This window comes from Equus caballus, chromosome 15 (genome assembly GCF_041296265.1).
Source record: "Equus caballus isolate H_3958 breed thoroughbred chromosome 15, TB-T2T, whole genome shotgun sequence".
Classification (NCBI taxonomy): Eukaryota; Metazoa; Chordata; class Mammalia; order Perissodactyla; family Equidae; genus Equus; species Equus caballus.
The window spans coordinates 76,748,885-76,767,382 of record NC_091698.1 but is presented as its reverse complement, the minus strand read 5'-3'; the positions used below and the strand labels follow the sequence as shown (position 1 = coordinate 76,767,382).

Here is an 18,498-nt window from a genome sequence, read left to right as displayed (position 1 = left end):
GGACACTACAGGCTGTTTCTCCTATACAGTAGCTGCTGCTTTACCAGGCTGCCTTCTGTCTGTCCAGAGGTCCCTGCTTCAGCCGGGCCACCTGTCCTGTCAGGCACATGTCTGTCCATGGATGGCCATCATCATAAAAATGAGGAAAGCTGGCATGATGGGTGCCGGGAATGCTACTGTCACAATGGACGGGAAATGTGTGCTCTGATCACCTGCCCAGTGCCTGCCTGTGGCAACCCCACCATTCATCCAGGACAGTGCTGCCCGTCCTGCTCAGGTAAAAGCTGGCTGCCATCTTGTGCACTCCCTAAGCTGATGATTTCTTCTTTGCAGTGACTCATCCTATGTGTAACTCAGGGGACGTGCAGGGGACAACCCCCGGGACACATTTCAGGTCTCTGGTTTCTGTCAACAACAGCCACACAATCAGCCGGGCGCTATATATGATTAGTCAAAGACCGGAGAAAATTTTAAAGCTCTAAAACTAGTCTCCTTATTTTTGAATGGTTTACTCAATATACTGGTCTTTGGACTACACTTTTGTAAAGGTTTGTGGGCTCATGCACTTAAACTCCAGCTCTCCATTTTACGGATACTGTATTAAGGCTGATTGTCTTAGTTAATTGGAGTGGATCAGTGCTAATTTTATTCCATAAAAGCTTGTTATTTTTAAAGTAATATTTGAGAGGGAGAGAATTATTGAATTCTGTGGCTGTTTCTCTCTTTTAAGTTAGTGTCTATGTGGCACGCTTGCCAAATGGAAAAATTTAGAGTGACCACACATCCAAAACATTTAAAATCATAATAATGGTAATCAAGATAAGTTACTAGAAGAACAGGACAGCTTTATAATTCCTAGGGGTCCGAATTATGGTTGTTAGCACCAGTAGTTATTACCCTAATACCTTATCTAGTGCCTTTCCTCAGAGAGCTCAACACAGTTTATATTTATCATTTCTTCCCTGTGTAGGCCACTTTGAGTTAGAGAAGAATACACCTAGGCAGTTTTTCATCTGGAAAACACACAGAAAGATTAACTCTCTCAGCCAGAGTAAAATAGTGCGTCAGCTGGAACGCCAGGGAGAAGTGAAGTCTCCTGATTCTTGGATCAGATTTCTTTTAAAGTTGAAAGATACTGTCAGACTTTGGAGTCAGCATTGTTTTTCCTCTGGTCAGTCCTGGTTCTGTATCTCCCTGTGGATGAGTCCACCTAATGCAGTGGGCGCAGTCAGGAGCCTGAGCCTGGTCCTAATATTAGCAGCAAGGCACACCCAGCCCGGGAGGGGAGGTGGCTGATGCTGGCCAGGCTGCACCTGCCTTGTCTGGCACGGTGCAGGGAAGAGAGGGACCCTTGAAGTCGCTTTCAGCTCTGAGATTGTACACACCTCAGTCACTAAGGTATCCGAGTGACAGGCAGCCCCAGCCCCAGGTAGAGGACCAGATTACAGAGTTAGTTTGGTTTGGTTTTTCCCTCATCGTCCAGTTAGATGCGCTCGGTATTGAAACTATGTCCTTTTTCTCATGTTTTGTTAGTTAAACATGATTAACCACTAATGTCCACGAAGCAGAAGGTAAATGATCAATTTAATGAGACAGAACCCTGTGTTGATGCTTTGGGGAAGGAAAAATCACTTGTTCCAGTGAAGACCCCACGCTTCAGTTATAGGCGTGAGTGTGTAGAGTGTGGACTGCACCTGAGTCTTTGCTCAACGTGGACACAGGGAGGAAGTCTGAGCCAGACTGGCAGAAATGGAAGACATTACTAAGAACAGATGATTAACTTGAGAACTAAAAGTCAGTGGAACCAAAACTAGTTTTCTCTATTACGGAGATAGGGGAAGTTCTTATACAGGCACACAGAATTATTGATGTATTATTGTGGGTGTGTGAATATCTAGATATACATGTATAAAAACATATTTTAATATATATGGATGTGTAGGTATATTTTTTCCAAAAATCTTTACTTTAGTCTGTTACCATATGTGGATTCTTCTGACTAGAGAACCCAGAACTGTTGCATTCGTGAACTCCTACGTAAAAGAATATTTTCTCCCCTCTTCCATTCAAGGATCAGCTGTTTTTCTTTCTGGGATAAGTGAGCAGTTCCTGAACTCTTCTGATAGAAGATTCACCAAATGATATTGTTTCTCAGATTTTTTCTCTCTTTCTCATCCTCTACCTTTCAGAGTTTTTTTCATCTCCATCTCTCCAGCCAATCTCATGTTTTGCTTTGAGGCACATAATATATATAGCAAAGAGATTAGCAAGATAAGACACACCTACAAACACGTCATTTTTCTTGTGACTACTTCTCTCCACATCAGTGTTTAAAAGGGCAGTAATTGTCAATCCTTTCCAGGCCCTTTTTGAAAGTAATAAGGGAGCCTTTTCCAATATTAGTTTATTGATGCTCTTTGAAACAATTTTTTCTCTCTATAAACTATGAGAAATACACTTTTATCATCTTGTCCCAGCTCAATTTTCATTCTAATTCTCTTCCTCTCTACTTTCCTTATATACTGGAAAGTTTGGTCCAGTTGCTTATGCATATAAGCATTGGCTAATGTCAGTTTTCTGTGATATGTCCACTTGGGCAAAGTTCCAGTCTTTACTAGTTCCCTTGAGATAAAGCTGTATTAAAAGTTACCCTCTTAGCTGGAAATTGGCCCACACCACTGTCTCTCATCGGTGGTGTTGACGCTCGTGCTGACCGCTGCTTTGAAAGTAACAGCCCATGAGCTCTTAGGAGATTTCAGCTCTGAGCATCGCTGCACAAACAGGGTAGTTCTCCTGGGACCCGATTTCCACTGAGCTCCAAGCATGAGCTAGCCATGATGTCTCCAGACTGCTCCTCGGCAGGGTTCAACACTGTCAACACCTTCTTGAAATGCTTGTTGTATTTGGATTACTCGAATATGGTTAATGTCCTCATACTTCTCATTTCCCCAGCACAACTGCAGGGCAACTCCCAGTACCTCTCCAGACATTTTCAGCATTAAATTCCCTCTCTATCCTTATCATCTCACCAACAGACCAAAATCGCCTCTCTTCTGGGGAGAGAAATCATGGTTCTCATCAGTCTCTGAGCGTTCACCTCTCTTGATGATGATATCACCAAACAAAGGTTTAGTCTCAGGTGAGGGTTTTTAGACGATTCCGAAAGAGTGTTCCTGCTCAGTTTGCTGGCAGCTGGTCTAGATTGGGGTGTGGCGTGCTCAACAGCAGGACGTACTTCCAAACATAAAAGTCCTCAGGATCCCAGAGATAATTAAGTGATGGGGCACAGATCAGTTGGAAGTTGTGTTTAATCTGGAGGCATATCCATGATCCAAGCAAACATAGACTTGGGTTCAAATCCCTGTCTGCCCTGGATATCACTCTGAGCCCTCAGTTTCCTCATATGTAAAATAAGATAATAGTACCTACTGCCCAAGGTTGGTGTAGGAAATAAGTGAAGTAACACACATAGAGCACTTAGCATGGAAACTGGACCATAAGAAGCATTCAGGAAATGAGAGATCGTTATTCTAGATGGTCCCTACATGTTCTCAGAGATCCCCTGAGAAACCCCTGTTCTCGACAGTAGGAGTCCTCTCCCCATAATTTAATTCTCTTACTGAATTCTCTCATTACTATTGACAAACTCGAACCACTTGAACCTCACTTCCTCAAATTCATGCTTCTGCTAGTGCCTTATATTTCTGTGCATGGATTATTTTCTTCACTATTCTCTTGGTAAGAACAGACTGAGATACTCTCCAGCCAAGCCTTCCTCTCTGCCCCTTAAAGCACACAGCACCAGGTTCTTTAAGAGTTGGTGAGACTGCAGGTGAATAATTCCTTGTGTTTTGATTTTCTGTCATTCCCCAGATGACTTTGTGGTGCAGAAGCCAGAGCTCAGCACCCCCTCCATTTGCCACGCCCCTGGAGGAGAATACTTTGTGGAAGGAGAAACGTGGAACATCGACTCCTGTACTCAGTGCACGTGCCACAGCGGGCGGGTACTGTGTGAGACAGAGGTGTGCCCACCACTGCTCTGCCAGAACCCCTCACGCACGCAGGACTCCTGCTGCCCGCAGTGTACAGGTAACCAGCACTGTGCCTCGGGATGCGCTGGGCGGGGAAGGCTGCAGCTCAGACCTTGTCATTGTGCAGGACCGGCAAGCCAGGTTGAGCCCCACGTGGGAGCATGCAAAACCTAGCAGTCAGTAACCCAGGCAGGAACATCTGTCAGCCTGCTTCCTAGATTCATTCCCTTCTATCGATCACATATTCATGCAATCAATATGCCTTGCACCTGAGGTGACTTGGGGAAAAAAAAGGAGATTGTTTCTTTCTGCCATTTTTTTCCTTGCCCTACATCTCAGTCTCAAGAGATAGTCCTGCTGCACCAAATTATTCCAAATGATTTTGCTAATGTGAAAAGTCATGTGAGGAGCAGTTATTGATAAATAATGTAAATAAATGTCTTTGAAATATGTAAAGGTGGTGAAGATACTCTGAGAATGTTAAACTGGGGAATCGATAAAATATGCATCATGCTCACCCCCTCAAACCTGTGATGGTTCATAAGTTAAGATCCACAAGTATTAAGTGACCAACACATGTACAAATTGTACTGTTGTTTTCTTCTTTTTAGTTTTTGGGTAGTCTGGCCTTCACAGGTAAATTTATGGTCATGAAACAAATATAAACAAATTTTGTCAAGAATTTAAACATGAGTTACTGGTTTTATAACTAAAGTAACACTTCTAATTAACACTAGAACATATGACTTTTTTTTTCAAAAGTTATTTAATATGTTTACATAAAATTACCAAGTTAACAGCACAACTGTTTTATTTTGTTGTTGCTTAATCTTTTATCTTTTCAATGTAAATCAACAACCATTTACCTTCTAAATGTATATTCTTAGAGCATTTCTGCTCAGTAAAACATAAGCCCTTGTGTTTTATCTTTCTTTTTCTTTCTTTTTTTTTTTTTTTGCTTTGGATTATCTAGTTGGCTGGCCAGAATCTACTGTTATGTCATTATATCCGGCATAGCCAATGTCCAGATTCTTCATGGGTCACACTGGTAATATTTTTTGAATTACATCTGATAAACTTACAGGGATAGCCACGTTATTTGCAGTGGTCATGGTGCACTGCTGCCAAGGTATTATCATCTTAGTACAAAATCTTTGGTGTGATTAGCAGCCAGGTTAAGCTGAAAAGCTTAATTAGTCTACCATCTTTCCTAGTATAGGAAGTAGTTCGTATGTATTATGTTGTTAGGATATGCATAACCTAGTCCCCACTGTATTTTTATCAACGTCACTCTTTTACTCAGATGCAGACTCTGCTGATGTTTCTCTGTTGCTGTCTAACCATGACTATTCCCATCCTCCTGGTAGAAACCGCTTTGAGTGGTCTCTTCATTGGTGATCATGAATTTATGTCCATTTTAGATATTCGTTTTACAAATACTTAGGGAATGCCACTATTTAGCCATGGGATCCCAGGGTTAATGAAAAAATCCAGTATTCCACACTTAAGTAAATAATGACAAAGTGAGAGGAGTGCCTGGAAAGGAAGGAATTAAGAGCACAAATAACCCAGGAAGCTTTAACTTAGTGGGAAGTATCTCTGCTGCCACTTGTTCTAAGGTCTGAGGACAAATACAGGGTTTGGTTAGCGGAGGGGGAACAGGGGACAGGACTTCTGCATGACTCTTGGCCCAGATTCATTGGCAGGACTCTTGACTGGACTTAGAGATTCAGCCCAGAGAGAGAACAAGAGCTACCTGGAAGTGGGACCCCTGAGCATGCCAGGGCATGGTTTCTCCCAGCCGGGGTCTCAAGGCCAGCGCACATGTGCAGAGACCCCGCAGATTCTAGCAGCACAGAGCATTCTTCTCCTTGGCCACCCGTGGATCCTAACAAGAACAGGCACCCGCTGAGCGCCTGGATTTGATTTCTCAGTTTTAAACTTATACCTGAGCGACTCTTCCTTTCTTTGCATATAACTTAAGAGATACTTCCATATAGCCCTCATCGTAAACGTTGACTTTAGTTTACATATCAGTATTCCAAAGGTTACTCTTAAATTGGTGAATAAAAGTATATCTGGAATGCTACCCCATAATTGCTCTTTCTGAACTTTCCATCCATACTAAGATAAAAAGTCTTAAAATTCAAAACATCAGTTTTTTCATGTAACAATAAATTCCAGGAGTAGCATTGACAAATGGTGTATTTCTCATCTAGAAAAATACCGTCTCTAATCTTAGGACACCTGCCTGCTAAAGTAGTCCAAAAATGATGGATATACACGAGTGGAAGAGCTGTGCCCCTCACGGCGATGGTGTCCTAGGATGCTGTGTCCGTGCCTCGGTCTTCCCGCCTTCCCTCTCCTCTGGCCTGGCTTAGAGAAAGGTCTGGAAACGGAGATGGCTTCATGAAGAAAGAGCGAACCTCTCTGCAGGTGAAGATATTTCACCAAAGGACACGAGGGAGAGAAAAGAGTAGTACTTCTTTCTTTTTTGAAACTTTCTAAGTTCTGTTTTATCTTTACAGCATAGAAGAGAGAGGGAGGTAGCACAGACATAAAAAGAGTGAATGAACACCAGTGAAAGAACTGGTGAAAACAAGATAAAGGAACTAATATTTGGAATCAGAAGTGTAAAGAAGGGGTCTCTGGGGCAGAAAAAAATGGGAAGAGAGGCCTGAAGAAGGAAGATACCGTGAGCAGGATTCCCAGCTGGCATGCTCAGTCCAGGCTCAATCAGGAGTCGCCTGCCGGGGGGAAGATGACCTGTGGGCTCTGTGTCTCAGCTTGGATGCTCGCTCGGCACGGCCAGCACATTCCCATGTCCTCTGGGGTCTTCTCCAGGCCTCAGTGAGAAGTCCCCAGACTCCAGGATATTCATTTCCGCTGTTATTTCGTAGCTTCACTGCTGCTCTCCCTGCTTCCTCTTCTAAAGTTTTAGACACTAGGTCGAGCGTGAGCTAAGCTATCATAACCCACAGAAACCTTGTGGCAATTTGCAGTGCCTCGTTTAGACTAGAGTGAATTGTTCCGCTTTCCAGCTAGCATTGGTCAATCTCTTTAAAAGAAATTATCCCTAGACATGGATGACCCCAAAGAGGTCACTGAGAAGGTAATCCCATCTTACCATCTTGAACCCGTATGGATGTGATCCATGGAACCATCCCCAAAATCGGACCTAGAGGACATTTGGAGCAGTGGAAGCAGTGGCTGTGCTTTCACTTTGGGACTGGTAATAGGAGATGTGATTACGTGGTTTAAAGGTGACGGCGTGGACCCATTCCGCTATGTTGACTTCCCCCGTCCCTCAGAGAGAGCACCAAATAAAGCAAGTGCCTTGCTCCTCAAAGAGGCCTTTCTTGTTAAATCAGACTTGTTAGCCGTAGGGTGTATTTATGAGATGGATGGAAGGAGAATGTGACATTTAAAGCTTCTGCATCACTGTGATAACTACACGTTTATCTCAGTTATTTCGGTTTCATGGATGAAAATAGCCAAGTTCATCAAGCTGATTCTGAGAGGAACAGATGATAATTCTTTTGACCATGTATCCACTGAGAAAATGTGGTTCTCTTAGAGGTTTGCTAGGCAGGACCATCATGGCTATTTCTAGACTTTTGAGTAGTTAAAGTGGTTGAAAGTGGTCTCTCTTATCAGTGGAATAGTGACAAATCTAAACTAGGAACCTCACTAACTTGCGTTTTTCTTGGTTATATCCCAGTCAGGTTTCTGCTTGAGACTATAGTTTTCATGTAATTTCAGTGAATGCCAAGACCCAAAGAGATATCTGAGTTTTCTAGTGACTTTCTTTTCTTTTGCGAATTGCAACGAGATCTGGGGACTCTCAGGTCTGTCTTTAAATGGCAAAAACACAGGTGACTTGCAGAGAATTTCTCTGTGGTGCATCCTCGTGAGTGACTTAGGTTTCCCATCATCTTTCACCATTAATGTGAATGACTGCACCTTGGAACATTACATATCAGTGTGTTTTTGTAGATGCAATGAAAATCTGTTTGGGTGTTGATTGGTTAGGCCTGCATTGTGGCTGCAAGTAAGAGAAAACCCAGGTACAGTTTTTAAACAAATAGAGGTTTCTTTTATATACATTACAAGCCGTTTGAAAGCAAATGTTTATCAACATTGATTCAGTGTCTTAGTGATGTCAAGGCCTTTCTCTTGCAGGTGTGACAAGGATATTACAGCTACAGTCAACACACTCATATTCAAGGCAGGAACGATGGTAGTAGCATGCTGTCTGCCCTTCTTTTAAGAAAGTGAAAGCTGTCCCAAAATCTCCTCATTAGCCATTCAGTCCCGTTCGCCACAACTAGGTGACATGGCCACCCTGGTTGCAAGAGAGACTGGAAAAGCAGGGAGCAGGATTGCCCTGTTTGACTTATACCCATTCTGATCCAAGTCCTCAACCACCACCACCCCTGAACAAAAATCAAAATTTTGTTAAGCTAAGAAGAAGGGTAGAGTGGATATTGTGCAAGCAACTAACAGAACCTGCAACAAATCTTTCGTGGTCTTTGTTGTTTTGCTTTAAATTCACAGCCTTGCCCAGATCAGACTTGCTGTGTAGTTACTGAGTTATTTTTACAGGAGGCACCCAAACCTGTGGTGACTGAGAGTGCTTGTTATAAGACAGAGTGAAACTCACTGTGTTGCGCAGTTGGTGGCCTACAGCATCTTCTTTTCCCTGCTGACCTTATGTTCCTTTTTCCAGATGAACCTCTCCAGCCTTCCTCATCCCATAATGAGAGCGTGCCTAGTTACTGCAAAAATGACGAAGGGGATATATTCCTGGCAGCTGAGTCCTGGAAGCCTGACGTTTGTACCAGCTGCGTGTGCATGGATAGCGTAATTAGCTGTTACTCTGAGTCTTGCCCTTCAGTATCCTGTGAAAGACCTGTTTTGAGAAAAGGCCAGTGTTGTCCCTACTGCATAGGTAAGACCAAGAGAAAAATCCTTTGTCTCTGCCAGTGGCCACTCAATCTACATTAACAGCCATTTGCTTAGATCACTTAACATTTTTGAAATCCATTTTTCTGGTTGATATGCCACACAGACCCAGAGTAGTAATATCAGGCAGGGGATGTGCAAGATGTGTGCCCAAGATAAAACATATTAAGAATAAGTAATGCTCTCTCAGAAGGTCGTGATGTTGTAGCATGGTCATGTTCTATCGGGCTCCTTTGCCATTTCAGGGTTTTCCATATTGGAACTCTCTTTCCTCACCCTCTTATGTACAGTGGTCTTTTTTTCCACGTAGCAACACCACATTTCATAGTAGAGTACACTTTAGTACGTAAAGCTCGCTGCTGCCTTGAGATCAACTAAACACAAAATGCTAATTTAGTCTCCCAATTATTCCTCTGTCTGGTGATACTTAATTGATTCCATTTAAACCACGTGGTGGTCCATGTTGAGGACCTAGGGACACAAAGTGAGGCCTGAGTAACTGACAGAGTCCTCTCCTTCTTGTGACCCATGGGGACACATCATGTGAGCAGAGGACATATGTATATTAGCCCCCGATGTCTATACCAAAACTGGTCCAGTGGACATAAGCCAGATGCTGTTCTGGAGCCAGAAGGCGAGGCTCAGACAGCTGGCCGCTCTAATAAAGGCACAGGCCCTGCTCCCACAGCTCTCGCTCTCTTTGATTGCTTTTGTATCGAGCAAAGCTTATAAAGTCAAGTGAAAGACAATGACATATCTCAATCCACTAGTGAACCTGTAATCAGAGTAGCAGGTGAAAAATTTGGCAAGCTGTATTAATTGCGGGTATTGTGCATTTAGTGTTGGAAATTTCTGTGTGCTCTCTAGATGCAAGTCATTGCATATATTTGGGGTGGTACCTGAGGAAAAGGAGAGATCTCTGGCCACAGAGCCTTGTAGCAGGTCACGTAGATGAGCCAGTGAATGACACTCAGGTGCATACTGGCTACAACTCAGGGACAGCTCCCTCTCCTTGACTGTGACCTCTAGCCACTACACGGGGCCACTCCGTCTCTTATTCTACATGTTGGTATACTAGAGATGGAAAAGTTTTTAAAAACACAGTTTCTGTTCTCAGGGATTTTACAGAGCTGGATTTTCTCAGTGTAATGGCCAGGGAATATTAAAATTTATATCTGAAAGCTGGATTCTCTTAATAGGGTGAACATCTATGTAATTTATTCTTTAATTCATGGTGCTTTTGCAAGTGAAATGGGGGCTATTAATATTTATAATGGGACAGCAGCTCTAGACCAGGAGTGTCCCAAGCAAATCGGGACATGTGGTTGCCCTACTTTTTACTGACCGAGACATTGATTTCTCTAATACTCCTAAGCTTTGTAGCTCCTAAGTGAAGCCAAAATGTATCAAGGCTTACATTGACTTTAGTGCTGCTTATCTTTTCAAAGAGCTGACCAAAATTCTCATGAAAAATGGTGCTGCCTTTGGTGAAATCTAAAGGAAAGGTATAACGAGGCCATTGTTTCAGGCCAGGGGGTGGGCAGGGGGATGTACAGCCAGCATCACCATATTTAAATATCAAACTTTAGTACTAAAGGAAACAGTTCATGAATCAACCGGGGGCTCTTGTATCACACTTGGGAACCAGGGCCCAGGAGGCCTGAGAAGTCAGTGGCACATTCAGAGGAAAACCTAGCAGTGCATCTCTTGTGTGTTGAAAATTCTCAGGTTATTTATTTAGATAAAAAAGATCCTGTTGTGTTTTGCTACTTAATTGATAGATTTGTAATTAGTAAATTACTCAACTAGTAAATTTGTTTCCATATGATAATAGTAAATCACTTCTCTTTCTTACAAAGCCAGTTTATCAAATTCAAACTTAGAAAACCTGAAAATCCTACTGTTCTGTGTCTTTCCTTTTTTTTTTTTTTTTGCCTTCATATTTCCTATTCCAATTCTTACATCATTTAGACTGTACATTCTTTAGTGTGGGGGGCAGATACCAATTTGGTCCAAATTTGTGATGTTGATTTGAAGTTAGATTGCACACACTTGCAGTAAATTGTGGTTCACATAAGCTCATAATGGTATAGTGGAAATTTTGTTTCTGTTACAGCTCCCTTCACAGCCGCCCCCACCCGCATTGATGCAGATATAATTGTATCCATAAACCTATGACTTATCTTCAGGGGAACATATTGGAGACTTAACACTTGATGAGAAATACGGTGTGCTGCTCTTCACTCACTCATCTTAGTGCTTCATACGTGCTGTTTTATTATTGACATAGTCATTAAGCCCCTTCTGTATTCATCATACTTATTCTGCAGGTGAACTTGTTAGATGGGTCTTCATCCTTTCTTCCCCCTTATGTCCAAGCATATGCAATCAGGTTCCGTTCATGACTATGAAATGGGGATTTTCTGTCTGACTCTTCAGTTAGCTGCCTTGGCCTCTTTAGGCTTGTTTTCTTACCATCTGCCCGCAGCCTGGTCCCTCTGTAAGGGCTCCAGGCTTGGGCAGCCCTGGCACACCTGCAGCCAGTTAACTGCCTCTGCCTCAGTGCCAAAGCCTATACCCCGATCCAAAGATGACCTAGCAAAGGACAGAGAAAGGCCATCACTGTGCATGTCTTAAAGCACCCAGCTGTTTCTCAGTGGGCACCAAGGACCAGTGCTTGCGTTGTCTCCTGTTTTAGGCTTTCTCAGTTTGAACTGAGCTCCTTCTCAGCCCAGATGATCTGTTCCCAGGATCACGTGTGCCCCACCCGCGCCTAGAGTGTGACCTCGCTGTGGCTGCAGGTCTCCTTCCTAGCTGGATATTCTCCCTAATTAGTCAAACACAGATCTCTAAAAACCTCAAACCCACCTTTAATCTGGCTTCATTTTTTAGTGATAAACCCCTAAACAAAAGCGTGCCTGCTTTCACCTTGTGAAGTATCCTTTTTCCTTACATAAGAGAATTGAAACGTGGCGATCCTACTAAAAGTAGTGTAATTATGAATATTTGTGTTCCTTTCAGCTAAATTATCAAGTCACTAATGTGCAATGATAATGCTTCTCTTTTGATGTGTGAAGGCCTCGTATTATGTGTGCCAATTTAATAGAATGTGTAATACAGACATAATTAATAGGATTGATGATTAATTTTGAAAAGTGAACAGCTTTGTCTAATTACTTATAATACCCATCATTAGGGAATTCATCTTTGTACTAGAAAAAAACTAAGTGGTAATTACCCAATCATTTTAATGGAACATCTTCTGATTCCCTTTTTATATCCCAGCTTCCTACACAAATACACACCAACTTAAATGTTATTTTCATAGGCTTTTTGACTGTAATGATGGCTTAAAGAATGGGGAACAAGAATCAGAAGATGAGTTGAGTATAAATTAGGTGGAGATAAAAGATCTGGAGGGAATTAGAATGTGCAATGGCACATTTGATACGTGGTTCCTTATAAACAGCAAATGTCTTTGCTATGACATACCTCACCATGCACGATAGCATCTATGGCCTTATCACTGACTACATGCTACATGCCTTTCTGGAGCTTTTCTAGAGCAAAAATCATTTCAGTGCTGCAATGAGATCTTTATTCACTCACTCATAAAGGACAGCAATTAAGCTTGCAACCCTTAGACCGCAGGCACTTACTGAGTCTGTGCAGACCACATCACCTTTGCTCCAATGTTTGTGTTGGTGATGCTTCTGCCGGCGGGATTGAGGGCCAGACTTTAGCATCTTCTATAAGGGGGACCATCAGCATTCCAGCAGAACCTCACCATGTCCAGGGGTTCAGTCATTACTGGTCAGTATTATAAAGAAAGAGCACTATTTTGATCATAAAGCTCTTTCTTGATTTAATTTATAGCGTCGTAGAGTCCATATTGCTGCTGCTCATACTTGTTGACTTTGAAAATCAGGATACTCAGGTGTGCCCCTGGTCCAGCCAGTCTAACTGAACCGGGACTCTTGCTGAGTAGGCAGCTCTTGTGTTGGCCAAGTCGTATTACTCAATATGTGGAATATTGCTCTGAAGCATATGATTTGGCGAGTATTTATTTATTTGTGACCATGTGTTATTTTAGAAAATATTTGAGGTCAGATATTTAGAGTCATATTTGTTGGCTGGAAATCCCTGAGTCAGTACATCTTTCTCACTTAAGAAGTTTTGTCAAAGGTTAGTTATTTTTCAATGATAGTTGTTTGTGCTTTATATATGTATGTGTGTGTGTATATATATATAATATATATCACTACCTAGATAAATATTTATTTATATACACGTATATACATAATATGTTTCATAACTTGATGTGAACAAGGTTGATACTCTACATGTCTTCAAGTCATCTAACATCTTTTAAGTGTCTTTATCTCATATTTTAAGGATCTGTGAAAATGAGTTCTATTATAGATAGTATGTAAAAAAATGATTTTCTTGCAGGTTGTACATCTGTCTGACTAGAGGTTAGCTATTTCTTACCTTTATTGTGTATATCTTATGGGGTGGAGATTTCTCATGGAGTCAAACTGGCATGTCACTCGGTTGTGATGATGTAATTATATTTCTTCTCCATAGTGATCTGCAACTAGCAAATGATTAATAATATTTCTCCTTATAGGGATGAAAATTATACTTTATGTCAAGTCAGTTTATTATACAGCATTCATTTTTGCTTAAATTTCTATTTACTTGTTTAGGTATCTTTTCTTAGAGTATCTCTTTGGAACATCTGTTGATCATTGTGTATTTAACTCAGCCCAGGAATCAAACATAGTAAATGAAATATCAGCATCTCTAAGATATACAACCCGTGGAATTAAATGTTGTGCATTTTTAAGCCATAATGTTATTTTACTGGCATCTTCAGTGGAACATTTTTCACAGCTGCTTCTCTAATGTGTTTTCTTAAAATTAAAAACTTCTGTAGATTGGAAAGAAAACTTATTTTAGAGCCAAAGGGTTATGATCCCACCTCTGGCACGTTCTAGCTAAATGTCTCGGTGATATGACATAACCCTACCTCAGTTTCCTCATCTATAAGATGAGAATAATAATACTGCCCTGTACTTCACTAAAGTGCTATGAAAATTAAGCGGCATAATATACGGTTGTGAAAGTACTTTACAAACAGTAAGGATGAGGGGAATGTCTATTGGTTCAGGACAGTTACAGCTCTTCTAACAGGGAGGGCAGCTGATCTGACTAACATACATCAAATGAATTCTGGTCTCTCCCTTTTAAATGTAGCATCTGCTTTTCTGCAAGAGGAGGGCCTGGATATAGTATCCCAATGATGAGCTTTTGAAGGACTGGATTTTAGACAATACTTTAGTGGTGTACCTCATCCTGCACACTCTTAGCTTAAATGGCCCATGACTACTTCAGTCACACCCTATTGTGATCCAGGTGGAAACAGCATGCATTCTAAGGGTTTGTAGTGCACCTGTGTTGTGGCAGTGCCCTGCCGCAAACCTCCGAGCGTCACTGTCCTTTCATGCTACTGGACCTCGCCACAGGAAAGGGAACGGAGCTCTTTTATTTTTTGTTGCCTTTAGGAGGCTAGTTGCGTTTGATGAGTCCATGAACTTACTGTGCATGATCCGCTATGATTCCTGGAAATAGAGTACGTGGCGTTTATAATCAGGACATAGTCTCCTAGGGAAGAGACCTGGTCTGCTTCCTGCACATTCTTCAGAGCTCTCGGTTCCTGTGGCCCCTACACTGCAGACCAGGTGGCCAGAGTTAGTGCTGAAGTGAGTTAAACGAAGGGGAAGGGAAGCAGGCTGCTTTTCTATGTATTGTTTAGAGAGTGTGAACCTAAAACATTCTGGTTGTCATGCACCGTTCTAACTTTGAAATGGTCTAAAGTTGTCACAGCAGAAATAGACAGTGTGTGATTTCAGCTTGTTTAGGTCTTACCCTATACGCTAGGAAGCATCTCATCTTGCTTATCCCCTAATCAGCTTTCTCTTCTCACTTCAGTATCCTTTTCAGGCCCCCCCGGCTGTGTAAACAGAAATTCAAGTTGTTCTAATATTAGAAGAAACCTTTAGTGGCATCATTTTTATCTGGGCTCCAGCTCCAGTCTTATTTTAAAGAGGTCTCTTGCACAGAAGGGAGGCTGGCTCTGGTGTTTCCAGAGAGATCCACTAGCATGTGCCTTTCACCTCCTTATTTCTGTCCAGGAGGCCACCCCTAATTTTGTACCCTCTCATGATTGGGGGAAGGACCCCCTGTAGGAGGGTTACATTTCTGATGAGGAAATGTCATCAGACCTGAAGTCAGTCTGAGACCTTCTGGAGGCTGCTGGCAGAGCATCCTTGACACCACTTGGCTGTCACAGGATGAAACATCTCCTGTAGGTACAGAAACTGGCCACTCCGGGAAGTCCATGGCTTCCATCTCAACGTTTTCTTAGCAAGACTCTATATTCTGACTTCTCCAGAGATAGCTCGCTTTAAGTTGTAAAGGAAAGTTTATGTTTTTCCTTCCTGTTTGGGCCACCTTATCTTTCGTTGTTCCTACCTGCCTTTTAGACTGAATTATATACTTTAAAAATGACTTCTGTCTATAATCTCCATCTACCTATAGTTGCGTCTTGGATTGTAGCCCTTGTCAGAAATGAGACCTCATTTAAAGTTAAACAAGGAATGTTTCTCTCGAATTCTATCCATAAAGTGCTTAGTCAACAAATAATAGATGCTTAATACAAGGGTTAAGTTCTATTACGGAGAAAGTCTGTCCTCTTTGTGTGCAGTAGGAATCCGCCAGAAGTCATGTTTTTACCAGTTTAGTGAGATTTTTGTTCACGGAACTCAGGAAAGTGTGTAATTCCTCTGTTAACTGGGAACCCTGTGCCATCACTTGTTCTTTCCAGTATGTTGAAGAAACCTGAAAGGCTCTTTTGGCCTTCATAAACAGACCTAGACTCCCATCCTTTGAAACAGAATAAAATGAAGCAAAAATGGACTTCCAAGAAAGGTCTTAAAACTGTGGTCACGTCTGCTTTCATAGCAGTTAAGACATTGCATAGAGGTAAGAGTCGGCCTGCATGGCAACATTTGTCTCCGTTTTTTCTTTTTATAAAAATGAATTAAGAGCAGATGTTTTGTTTATTAGAAGCTAAAAGTTATAAAACAAAAGTACTCAATTTTAAATCGAATATTTTTAGCCAAAAATCCTTAATCATTTGCTGGTAGAATTACTACGTATTAGATCTCTACCTCACTGAAATTGTCTAGGCCACCTACATCCGTTTTTAGCAAGACTTCAGCTGAGTTCCACTTTTGAATTATTTTAGTCTGTGAAGCTCCAGTGAGCCAGCATATTCCAAATCAGTCATCATCTTCTATACCTGCGAGTCTTTAGGCATCTCTTAGTGACCTGCACATTATTTGCCAGATTCCTTCTTCATTGCGATTTCTGTTTGTCTCCAGTTTATGAAAAAAAATAAAGGCAGTTTTCTCAAACAGGAGGCACACACATTCCATTTATTCTCCAAACGTGGAGCCTGTGCCCAGCATCCCAACTTGGATACAGAAATGAAGATGACACAGGCCAGTGATTTCAGTGTCTTGTCAGTTAGGAGAAACTAAAATATAAGATAATAGTAGCATTGTATTCCTTTGTGGGAGCTAGAGAAAGAGTATTGTAATGCAGTGTTACATTTATAAGCTAAAATTTTAAAACTATTTCCCCTGCGCTTACCCAAGTCCGCCGCGTCCTTGGTGGTACTTGGCTGCCTTTTCCACTTCCTTTCTTAAATGTCTTGTTACCCATAATGTACCTGGGACCTTTTCACACCTGCCTAAGTGATTTCACTAGTTTTCTTTAAATTCCTTGGTCCTCAAACTTAAGAAACTGTATCGAAGTATAATGTTATTAGCAGGGCCCGTTGTTTCACATCTTTTCAAAACGTTTGCTACATCTTTTTGAGCCTGGAATCACACAAAGCTAATGGGACCCTCTGGATCCAGGAGCATCTCCCTGAGGGCAGGGACCTCATTTGCCTTGTGCACTGCTGCATCCGCAGTGCTTAGATCCGTGCTGTCCGTAGCAATTTGTGGAAAGAACGTGCACCCCACCACATTACTGCGTTGGATTATTTTGCGGTGAGACTTATTTTCAGCATAAGAGCTGCATTTAGTTTCTGGCCTCTGGGATCCCAGAGTAAATTACTTTTCACTACTCTAAATAGTACACTGGAGATTTGAAAGAACTGATGTAATTTCTAAAGCTGCCTCACTTCCTCCCAGGATGTTACTCCCACACCAAGACTCTGACTTCATGACCACCAGAACCAGATTTAGAACCCGATGTATCCATGCAAGAAAGTCTTCCCGCAGTAGAAATTGAAAAGTCTAACTATAACATGGATTCAAGTGGATTTTAGTTTTTGTGTCCTTCCACAGAGGAAAGAGGGGAATAATCTGGAGATGCTTTCTTGTCAGGGGCTAATGTATATCCCCTGTCATGGTCAGATCAGAGCGAGACCTGAGCTGCCGCATCAGTGACTCCAGAAGTACTGAATTGGATCTTTATAGAGGAAGAAAACAACACAATCCTAGAGTCTAGGTTTTCCCCAACTGTCAATTAGCTTTATCGTGTAGTTAGTAAAATAGCTCAAGAGTAAAAGTAAAGTTCAACTGGAACAGCCTGTTAAGTCTTCTTTTCTTATCTTGGAAAGAAGTGAGATAGTGAAGTTTAAACAGTTGGAGAAGTCAGCTCAAAAGGAGTTAACATTTCAAGGTCTTGCTCCTTCTTCCTCCCCTTTCATATCAAGCAGAATCAAGGAAAATGGGGGGTGGGGGGGAACCCTGCACTGAATTCTCCAAACTCCACCACTGAAAGACATTGCATATTTTTATTCTATGCCTATGTGGTGCAAGATAATGTTGCTTATATTTGAACGCAAAGAAGATGAGACATGTGTCTGAGCTCCATGAGTTCAACAGCCCCTCTGGAGGACCCACCGAGGCACAGGTGTGCCATGCTCCTGACGCGCCATGTTGATGGTGATTGTAGCAGCAAACCTCCATCCTTTAGAAGGGACTTCATTTCCAAGAGAGTCCAAAAGTCATTTCAAGCCAAATCTGATGGATAAGATAGAAGCCAGAGCTGAGAAACCAAATACCAAAGCTGATCTAAACCGAGGAGTGGCCATAAAATAGTAACCGTCTTCCTTGCGTGTTTCAAAACTTGGCTCTGGATGCCATTGCAAAAGGAAAATTCCAGAGCTGTCTGAAGCAAGGGCAGTATCATTGGAATATGTTTATAGCCTTCTACAGTGACTACTTAGAAGGGGATCACATTTGTTTGGATATATAACTCCTGATGTGTTTGTTTTAAAAATAAACCTTATTATATTAGTGTCATACCTCATGTTTTCCTTGGAACATTCTCCTCTAATCCTCTTCCTCTGAAAGAGAGGAGAGAGAGAGAAGTGTTAAATAGAGATTTGCCTAAGAAGGACCATGCATCTTCAGTAACC

General features: G+C 41.8%; 1 protein-coding gene and 1 long non-coding RNA gene across 2 annotated transcripts in view; one reads left to right on the top strand and one right to left on the bottom strand.

The window, feature by feature from the left end:
• CRIM1 (cysteine rich transmembrane BMP regulator 1) overlaps positions 1-18,498 on the top strand; it is a 187,289-nt gene that overhangs the window by 149,864 nt on the left and 18,927 nt on the right. Inside the window, exons 11-13 of the mRNA XM_005600291.4 lie at positions 68-277; positions 3,874-4,089; positions 8,761-8,982. Of these exons, the coding sequence (XP_005600348.3) occupies positions 68-277; positions 3,874-4,089; positions 8,761-8,982 (648 nt within the window). The remainder of the gene's footprint in view (positions 1-67; positions 278-3,873; positions 4,090-8,760; positions 8,983-18,498) is intronic.
• On the bottom strand, positions 16,468-18,479 carry LOC138917887 (uncharacterized). The gene is made up of 2 exons (XR_011426494.1): positions 18,386-18,479; positions 16,468-18,100 (listed from the first exon to the last, which is right to left on the bottom strand). It is a non-coding gene; the product is annotated as an uncharacterized lncRNA (long non-coding RNA).